The sequence below is a fragment of the Centruroides vittatus genome, unplaced genomic scaffold (assembly GCF_030686945.1).
Source record: "Centruroides vittatus isolate TY-2023 unplaced genomic scaffold, ASM3068694v2 contig_17, whole genome shotgun sequence".
Classification (NCBI taxonomy): Eukaryota; Metazoa; Arthropoda; class Arachnida; order Scorpiones; family Buthidae; genus Centruroides; species Centruroides vittatus.
This window is the reverse complement of record NW_027121033.1, coordinates 221,026-231,647: the sequence shown is the minus strand read 5'-3', so window position 1 is coordinate 231,647 and position 10,622 is coordinate 221,026. Positions and strand designations below refer to the sequence as shown.

General features: G+C 38.6%; 1 protein-coding gene across 1 annotated transcript; it reads right to left on the bottom strand.

Moving 5' to 3' along the window:
• Positions 1–3,392: 3,392 nt before the first annotated feature.
• LOC136969099 (uncharacterized) lies at positions 3,393–5,732 on the bottom strand. Its single transcript, XM_067263204.1, has one exon. The coding sequence runs from the start codon at positions 5,730–5,732 to the stop codon at positions 3,393–3,395; it is 2,340 nt and encodes a 779-aa protein (XP_067119305.1).
• Positions 5,733–10,622: the final 4,890 nt, after the last annotated feature.

The following is a 10,622-nucleotide window of genomic DNA, read 5'->3' as shown; positions in this document are numbered from 1 at the left end:
CCTTTTTTGTCGCATCACTAGTATATCTCAAAGGACGCGACAGGGTTGTTGTAGATTTTAAACGTTTCTCACCATAGCTGTAAAAATCTAACTATGTTAAACTTAACAGATTGTCCGTCGTTCGTTTTCTAACTAATTTCGTTTTAGGACAGAGTGTTCACGGAAATTTCCAAAACTTACAACTTTTCGGTCACTCTCCTTGAACTGGAAAAATTTCTGTCTTTATTACATTTAATATTACGAAGAGATCAGACCCCACTGTACTCGGCAAGAGATCGGTTCGGTTAAGCTTCTGTTTAAGTAAAATTTCGGCTCTTTCATCGGGGTTTTATTTATGTTTCTAATTCCCTAATCGCTTAATTATTTAACTACTTCTTAAGTAGAAATAAGTCGAAACCGGTTACTTTGTACTCGAATATCTGTAGTCTCGGGAAAGAAGTGAAAAGAAATTTTATGACAACCGCGATACATAAATCGTAAATTTAAGGAAAATAAATTCTACAGCTTTTTTTTGTACCATTGTACGTCTCATTCAATAAATTTGGTTGTAAACGATGCTGCCAAAGTAACAGTTAATTTTTTAACACTGTACTAGAATTGTACACGTTTTTTCTGCATCCCCTTACAGATGGGACATACTAAATCGTAATATCACCGGTTTAACATCTGAAATCCGTAAGTAATATAAGATGGGAGAGCGGAATAAACGCGGAATAAATATATCAAATATTATAATGGATTTTTTTAAAACTCCTGTCAACTATACAGAACTATCATAAAAACATGCCAGTAAACTCCTATCGGTTGGGTTAAGTTATAAATATAGTCTAGGATGGGAAACCTTTTTTATAACATGGGCTAGAATAAATTTTACGTTTTTTTCCGCGGGCCGTAGTAGTTAATTGACGCCTTCTTGTGACACGTAATTTTTTTAGTCTGCAAATATGAAATAAATAAATAAAAAGTTAATTACTACATTTATTTCTCTTATCGTTTTCGAAAAATTACAAAGAATTGGAAAAATAACTATTAATTAGTTATTTTTCCAATTTAATAATCTATTAAAGATCTCGCGGGCCGGATAGAAACTTTTCGCGAGCCGTAGCTGGCCCGCGGGCCGGGGTTGTCCGCCGTTGATCTAGTCTGCTCATGATTCACATAATCGGGCGAGGGTGGCTGAATATCTAGCAGGCGGCTAACAGCCCACAACCGCTCCGGGATATAAAGTCGGACTCTTTACGCGTGTGTCGCTTCTACCAGCTAAATCGTGACGTTGGTGCTCTGTAAAGCGCATGCGCCAATGCCTATAATCTGGCTGCTTGGAAGTTGACAGGCAGGTGGCTAACAGCCCACAACCGCTCCGGGATATAAAGTAGGACTCTTTATGCGTGTGTCGCTTCTACCAGCTAAACCGGGTGAGGTTGGTGCTCTGTAAACCGCATGTGACAATGCCTATATAATCTGGCTGATTGGAAACTGACCCGGTTTCGACACTCCTTCCGTCACCGATTTATTCGAATATACAATAGCAATCTTATCGTTTTTTTCACATGTAGTATAGAAATTTGTAAAAGATACATAATGCAGTTATAATAAAATATTAATTTTAATTAATTAAAAGTACGTTAAAATATGAAAATTTATATTTTAGAAAATACAAGGGAAGGTCATTGGAAGGTGGAATCGGCGCTTCCATCGCTTTCAATGACGGCACGCCACTGACATCTATCATCACTGGAATGAACATACAAGTCGACAATATAGTCATGTCATAATAACTGCCCATTGCCGGCAAGGTAGCACAGGAGTAATTGTTTCTGGTGGACACAAGCGCTTGCAAAGCATAGGAAGGTAGAAAGCTAAGATAACAGGTAAATGGCAGATTTACAAAACTCCCTGAAAGATTATAATAAATCTGTTAAGAAGGTCGAAAGGAAATCTTGAAGAGAGTTCTTGAAGTGACAGAAATATCTAGATTCCAAAAAATTCTTAGAAGAGAGACACCAATGTAGCCGAGTAATAAATAACAGAATCCTGAGAATCCCTCGGCTTTGATAAAAATTTAAAAAAAGTTTATTAATTACAGTTAACACCGATAGTTTCCAAAGAAACAATTGTACACACTTACTAATTACTAATACAAAGACACTTGGGACCACCCGTAACAATATCACCAATTGGTCCCCAGTACCGACAAAACAAAGGACTTATTCTAACTTATGTCTAGCTTAACTATAACTTAACTAAATTTACAAAGTAAAGGGCCCTAGAGCAAGATAAGATTGATAAGAATTATACAGGAATTGTCAGAATGAAAAAGTTCAAAGGGGTGATTGGCAATAATAATAAAAATAAACCTTGGACCCGTTCCTTAATAATTTTCTTTGTTACGTGCTCGTCCTGCTTTCCTCTCTCCCCGAAAAATCTTCCTTCTTTTCGTTCCAATCTCCCTCTCTCCTCTGCCCGTAAACCCTCGACTGATCGGGTGTCACCCCCTTCTGTTTTATTACAGTTCAGACCACATGGGTTAACTAACTACAGTGTGGTTAAGTAAACAGAAGCCGGAAGTAAAGTTTTTACCGCAGGAAGATAATATAAGGTAAGTAAAGAAAAGAAAAATAAATAACAAGGCTTAATAAAGCCACACCAATCACAAGCAAAGAGCAGGCAAGAAACACTTGTGTTGCTTTTTCTTTTATTTGTATACGGCAACGCGACACGGACAATCTGTCGAGGGAATGTTTTCCAATAGGACTTTGTATGGGAAACTGGCCTCTATTTATATATTCTGAGTTTTGGGAAGAAAACATGGAAAACTCCACGTGACCAGTCCTTTGGCTTGGCGTGAACCCATGACCAACTACCAGTGTTCACTGGTTTTATTCACTCAGCCACTGGTGGCCCAAGAGACTACTAAATAATCCTAAAACAAACAACCAGATTGACCGAGCGGTTAGGTTTGAATCTTACCGTTCTGTGGAAACAGGAATCGAATCCTAACGTGGGAAAAACCGCAAGGTGCCCTGGACATCCGGCCTTTGTGTTTTTGTTGACAATTTCTTCAAAAAGATTTGCGCGGGGCCTGAAAATTAGAGTTATCCAATCCAATTTGTTTATTATACCTTCTTAAGCCTTTTTTCGAATTTCCGGTACTAAGTACTAACATTAACGACCACTTAACTAACGTTTTCGATCGCCTCCGCGATCTTCGTCAGGTTTTATTCGACGGTTTTCGAGATAGAATGCAATAGAATTCTTTCAAAGTTCAAACGATCGAACCTCTCACCGCGTGCCATAATTGCGAACGATCCAACTTGTTTTTAATGCCTATAATATAATCATAAAAAATGACTGCGTACATCCGTACATGAATAGTACACTACTCTGATATGCTACCATTGCGGGTGTACTTCGGAGACATATCTCCACGCATATGATAAAACGTTTCCATCTTTGAAATTAATGCATTTCCCTGATTTAGACGCCTTGTAAATCTCAAGGGTCTCCAAGGCCCTGATGCGGTCCGTGTCGAATGATGTTTTAATTAGGCTGGTTTTATCAAAATCTGCCTTTATATCGGGGTCGGTGGCGTAGGTCGAGAGGGCGGTGGTGTGTCTTTTCTTGTTGACGTCATACCTGTGTTCCGCGATCCTCTTTTTCACGGATCTCTTAGTAGATCCGATGTATATTAAATCCGTTTGGGACCTGTGATCCCTTACCGGGATACTGTACACCCCCGGTGCTCTTAGAAAATCCGGCTTGTCCTTGGCGTTCCTGAGTAGCGAATAGATCGATTGGGTTCTTGAGAACGTCAAATCGGTGCCCTTCTTCCGCGCTATTTCCTTGTATATGTCATGCATACCTCTGTTGTACTGGACCACCGTGCGCTGGTTCGGCCCCGACTTGGACCTATCCCGTGCCCTTGCGGCGTGATGTGCCGCGTTTGTATTACGTAAGTTACGCGCTAATTTACGGACTAGGCCACGTCTGTATCCATGGCTAGCGGCTATGTCTTCTATGTGTGCCAGCTCTGTGAGCGTGTCCTCCCTTTTAGAGTTATGAGTGTACGCCCTCCTAACTAACGCCCTGAACGCCGCAATCTTATACGGATAAGGGTCTTCAGACCCAGCAGGTATGTACATAGGTATGTAGTCGGGCTTGTAATACACCCGCGTTTCAATGTTGTTTCCTCTGAGTTGTATGGTGACGTCTAAAAAGTGCACATCCGTGCTCGATATTTGATCCAGTTTAAGCGTTAGCCCATACGGGTTGTCATTAACACTGCGCAGAAAATCATGGACGTTCGGCCCGTTCTTCCATATGATCATCACGTCATCTACATACCTACGATATAAAATAATATCGTGCGTAAACCTGGGAATGACATCCCTCTCTAACTGCCGTAAAATCAACTCACATAGGTCGCCCGAAATTGGGCTCCCCATGGGGACCCCCCTTTTTTGTAAATATGTGGCGTTGTCGAATCCAAACAGCGAATTGTAGCACACTAGATGTGCGAGCTCGAGCACGTGCTTGCGATGTGCTGGTAGGCTATATTTGGCTAATAGGACGTCCCTAAGGGCGCAAAAGCAAGGTTCGATTTTTATGGATGGATATAGGGCTTGAAAGTCCAATACCGTGACGTGAGCGCTCTCTGTAACCTGTGTGCGCTTCAATGCGTCGACCAACTCCCTGGAGTTCTTCACTGTTAGGGGGTAATCTTGGAGATGCCTGGCTAATATGCGGTGTAACTCGGTTTCTAGCAACCTCGTAGGGGCTCTAGCCTTATCCAAAATAGGTCTGAGCGCAGGCGTAGGTTTGTGCGTTTTCGCGAAAGCGAAAAGTCTGGGTGTATCAGGTGACGCCACCACCGCCCTGCCTAATCCCTGCGCCTTCGCCAGGGGGGTGCACGTGAACCGCACCACTCGTGCATGTAACCTGTCTACGTAATTATCCGCAACTTGTTCACTGTTCGTATCTACGATGTATTGCCTCAACATAGTTTTATACGTCTCTTCCTTGAGTAGAACGAGTGCTCTGTTCTTATCCGCCCTTAGTAGAATAATACGCTCCTCTGCAAGCCATTTCTTGGTTTTTCTTATATGCATCCATATGTTGCCTTTTCTACATCTTCTGTTACCACTTATTCTCATGGCAGCCTTCCACCTGTAGTGCTCCTTGGAAACTTCATCCATTCCGCAGACCATTCTTTCAATGTCCGGCATTACCGTTTCAAGCAAGGGTTTATCCGAGCCCGGAGTGTACATCGGTCCGTGCGCCACCGTTTCAATTACGTAATGCGGAGGAACTATGTCGTCCCAGCAGACCAGAGGGGTGGGGGGTACATTTTTCTTGATGGGCTTTTGTTTACTCATTATCCACTGTAATTTCTTCTTGTATCTCCGCGCCAAATTTCTTGCCAATATTTCTTGAAATACAGTAACTTTTCGATTTTCCAGTTGTAAGTAATCGCGGTGGTGTTCAAAGAGGTCATCCTCCGTTTCTATCAGTCTGTTGAGGCAGGAGTATACGCACCTCTTAGATGTTCGAATAGCTTTTCTCAAACACAACCACCTAAGTTTCGGTGTTAGGGATCCGCATCCCAATGGCAAACGTATCCTGTATATAGACATGGGATACACGTCATTCTTCTTGCATTCCAAAAGAAAATTCAGTTTGGCCCTTGCTTTCGTTAGGGCTAACACTAATTTCTTGTACGTTCTAGCCGGCATAGCTATTCATAGAAACAATCCTCATACCGGTACATATGATGTCCATTATACCTTCTTAAGCTTTTTTTCGAACTTCCGGTACTAAGTACTAACATTAACGACCACTTAACTAACGTTTTCGATCCCCTCTTCGATCTTCGTCAGGTTTTATTCGACGGTTTTCGAGTAGAATGCAATAGAATTCTTTCAAAGTTCAAACGATCGAACCTCTCACCGCGTGCCATAATTGCGAACGATCCAACTTGTTTTTAATGCCTATAATATAATCATAAAAAATGACTGCGTACATCCGTACATGAATAGTACACTACTCTGATATGCTACCATTGCGGGTGTACTTCGGAGACATATCTCCACGCATATGATAAAAACGTTTCCATCTTTGAAATTAATGCATTTCCCTGATTTAGACGCCTTGTAAATCTCAAGGGTCTCCAAGGCCCTGATGCGGTCCGTGTCGAATGATGTTTTAATTAGGCTGGTTTTATCAAGATGTTTTAATTAGGATGGTTTTATCAAGATGGTTTTATCATATGCGTGAGATATATTAGAGTTCCCATTTCTCTGCAAGAAGATTTCCGTTGGAGAAGACAGATAATGAAAGCACATAAAACAGGTAACTAAAAACATCATTACGCATCGGCCGATAACCGAGACCGAGTCCAAATATTTGGCGATGACGTAATTTAATTGGCCCACCAATGACTGAGTGGATAAAACCACTAAACACTTGTAGTTTGTCGTGGGTTCGCGCCTTTCCAAATGACTGGCCACGTGAAATTTTCCGGGTTTTCTTTATGTTTGTAACACCTAAATGGGGCCAGTTTCCCATATGATTCGACAGGAAATGTCGGCCTCCGTCCCTCACCACCCGGCCGCCCATTGTGGGCCTGGCCGAACCGATAATGGGCATGCTAAAAGAAGCTTTCTTAATGCTCACAGGGAGGAAAGAGTTAAAAAAACCACGACCAGTGTTTAGTGGTTTTATATACTGAGCCACTGGTGGAGGACAACAATGGGTACGATTTCAAAAGCCCCTTACGATTCAGTACGGAAAAATAAAAAAGTGAAAAATGAAAAACGGTTTTGCATTTGTATATTAGTCTTTTATACCAAAAATTGTCCCCGTAATTTAGCAATAATAAAACTTTCTCGGTATGAAAATTAGAATTTTGTGGCTCGGTTTTTATATTACGCAAACGAGAGCAATTGTGCTGCGATTTCTGCAAGCGTACATACCTTTAACTGTTATAACTTTGAATAATTTTGTATTATATTACCGAAAAAATGGAAAAAATACAGTAATAAGTTGCGCAACTTTCCGGCAAGAACCTTTAAAACTGTGTGTGGCGCCATCTGTTACGATATTTTATTTAAAAACTTTATATGTAATTAATTATTATGAAATGGCAAAAAGCTTAATCTTGAGAGTAGGCACTACTTTTGTAAAAAGAAAAAAATTATAAATGCTAATCACGTGTAAAATCTACGTTAAGTCCTACCCCACTCGGGATGTGATACTTAACCGCCTCTATCTCCCCACCCGCTTAACCTTTAACCACCAAAATTTAATAGCATCAATCTACCGAATACAGAAATCTCAGTGCAAAATTTCAGAAATTTTTGACAGAAGGCACGGGAGTTATTAAGCTTCAAAGTGGGTAAACAAAATCGTGCCCCTTACAAACATACACTTAAAATCCATACATACAGAAAAACCCACGAATTTTTTTTGGATTTTTCGACGTTTCGAGGACCCGAAGTCCATCTTGGAGGGTCAGCTTTTAATCGATCGCCATACTTTCTCTCTGTCATACATAACAGCCGCAAGCCACAAAGAACAATGTCGCAAGCCGTACGAACAATGCCACGAAGAATGCTTCCAAGTTTCCACTTTCCTACATAAAAGTAGGCTAAACAAATAAAATAATTCATCAAGAGAATATAACGATTTTTTCTGCATTCAGTCAAAATAATTGCTACTTGCTTATTGTTTACACTACACCTGTTTACCTTTGGTAGTCTATAAACACGCCAGTATTGATTGCTATTCATTAGTATCAAGGTTACCATGCAATGGATAAAATATCAACGGGACAAGATCGGGAGAAGATACTTCGTATTATTCTCACAAAGAAAATCCTTTTAACTTAACGTATTTTCAGAAGAATAAAATAAAATAAAATTATAACATTTATTAAATGAAATATTGGATTAGAGCGTAACACGAGCCGCATCTACCTGGTAACATAAGAAAGAAAGGTTATTTTTCAGCAGCATTTTTATAAATGCACGTCATTGAAAATCCTTTGGCGTTAAGTTACACTTACTTTGCTCTTCTGTGAGGAAATTTTGCGAATTTTGTTGATTAATTTTTGTTTCGGGTGCTATTTTTTTGTGGTCAGATTATTGATCTAGTCTTATATTTATGTAGTGACACTTACGGAGGATATTTACATCGATTTTCTTATGTTATATAAGTTAGTAATGGGAGGGACTAAAACTAAATTAAATTAATACAAGTTCTTATTGTCAGGGTCGAATTTGCACCTAAGCTAAACAAGCAGCAGCTTAGGGCCCAGCGTTGTAACTCTATAGATTAGACCCTCTATAGACTAGAGCCTCAAAATTTTACACGTATCGTAATTGTGAAACGTAACTGGGAAATTTCATGCGTATAAGAGACTACGATGAAGAGCCTCTCTTACGTTATAAGTCGAAATCCAGCTTTACTTATCGTCCTTCGAAGAGTTGTAATACAACTTTGTAATTCTTTCTCTAATTAACATAAATAAATAAATTATACAATATTATTTTTCGAATTAAATCAATTGACTTATCCTTATCTACCAAGTAGTTTTATTTCATTTACGATTTTTTTTTTGATTTAAATTTATGGGAATTATCAAAGATTAGGTTTCAAGTTATATATAATAATATATATATATATATATATATATATATAATTGTTAATCGATATTGTATATATAACTGTATGTGATAATAATAATAATGTGAAATGTGTTATAGTTAGAAGAGATCGGATTTAAACTTGTGATTCTGAGTTATAAAGTATAAAAGGCATTCCCTTCTCCAGGCGAGGTTTTAAACTAAGAAAATGGACTTCGTCTAATATAACCTTAATCTTTCCAGTTAATCACTTTCATGTTTGTTCTAACGTTTTCGACCCACCCTGGGTCATCTAAGAAAATGGGTTGTTTTGTAATAAATAATCCATTTTCTTAACTTTTACAGCTCTATACAATTCTTTATCTACCTTATACCATTCTGTAAATTCCTTATCTACCTTCTACAATTCCTTAGTTACCTTATACCAACTCCATACAATGCCGTAGCTACCTTATTCGGCTAATAAGGAAATATAAAGTAATTGTCCTTATTCTTGAGTTATAAAAGACATTACTGGAAGGTCAAAGAGTAAAGCCTGCTCCAAATGAGATTAAAATCTGAGTCCTCTCTATGGAACTGAGTTTCAGTTTCCTAATAGTGTTATAGTGTAATAATTCAGCTGCCATAAGTGTTATAGGTGTTAATTTTTTAAGAAAACAATTACATAACTTCGAGAAACACGAAAAATAATTTAAATTAAATCAAAATAATTATTTAATTTTTATATTTCACAGTTAACAAGTAAGATGACTCGTTCTTCAAAGCGAATACATGGGTTAAAGAATTCAAAACCTACTTGCATATTTTTACATTTATAAAACTAATTATTTAGCGCTTATTGTCTTTGAAATTAAAATTTCACACAATATTCTTTACGTTAGAAAGATTATATTACGCATTTTTATAATTTAAATGTACACGTTTATGTTTTTTGGTACTGTATATAGCTGCCTTGTGATTTTCAAAGTGGGCCCTCCCGCCACTTGAAGACTTAAAGATGGAAGGCAAAAGGAGATAATGGTGTTGGAAGATAAGGGGGATACACAAACGGCCGGATGACCGAGCGGTCAAGATGACAGCCTACCGCTCTGGGTGTAAGATTTGCCGACTAAAAGGAGTCCTCACATGGGGACCCACAACCGAATCCGAACGGGTTAAAAATCCCCAGGAATTTTTTGGGGTTGGTTCGACTAGATATGTCGGCTCTCGTCTCTTACCACCCGACCGCCCCACTGTGGGCTTGTTAAAAGAGGCCCTCTTAGTGCCAACAGGGCGGAGAGAGTTTAAAAAAACTGGGTTCGCGCCTGGCCAACTCGCCACCCACGTGGAGTTTTCTGGGCTTTCTTCACGTTTGTAACGCCTAAATAGGGGCCAGTTTTCTCACAAAAAAATCAGCATTTTTTAGTTTTATAGTAATAAAACTAATTAACTTGCCATAAATGAAATTTTAAGCTTTAAATCAGCTCCCGAAAGTATTTAATTAAACTTTAACTATTTACTCACAAATCTCTTTCGAAAAAACTAAATCCTCATCAAAAATGCCTGAAGAAGAATTCGCATTCGTGATTTAAAACAAAGAACAATTCGTAAAAATGTTAGAATAATGAAGTTTTTTAAAATATTTATCAACCAATAAATTTATTTAGACATATATTTTTAAAATAATTATTTAAATTTTGAAAGTTTAAATTATTTTTCGTACGACATCATGGAGGATTGATTAGGTTTAATGGACGGGGAAATGCAACACGTGGGCGATCTGACAAACAGGTGCCTCCCGGGGGGAGTTTCTATGAGAAAGTGGGCCATATTTAAATAGTAGACATGTAAAGAAAACTCCGAAAATTCCACATTATGAGGCTTCCTCATTCAGATTATACAATGAACTCTCGCGAACTCTTCTACACGCTCCTCTCAAATTACAGATGAAAACTCTATATAGATTTTTCAATTTATAATGATTATTTAGCTTCATTAAAT

Bases quoted from the DNA above. Each gene is read 5' to 3' on its own strand.
- LOC136969099 (XM_067263204.1), bottom strand. From the start codon at position 5,732: ATGCCGGCTAGAACGTACAAGAAATTAGTGTTAGCCCTAACGAAAGCA.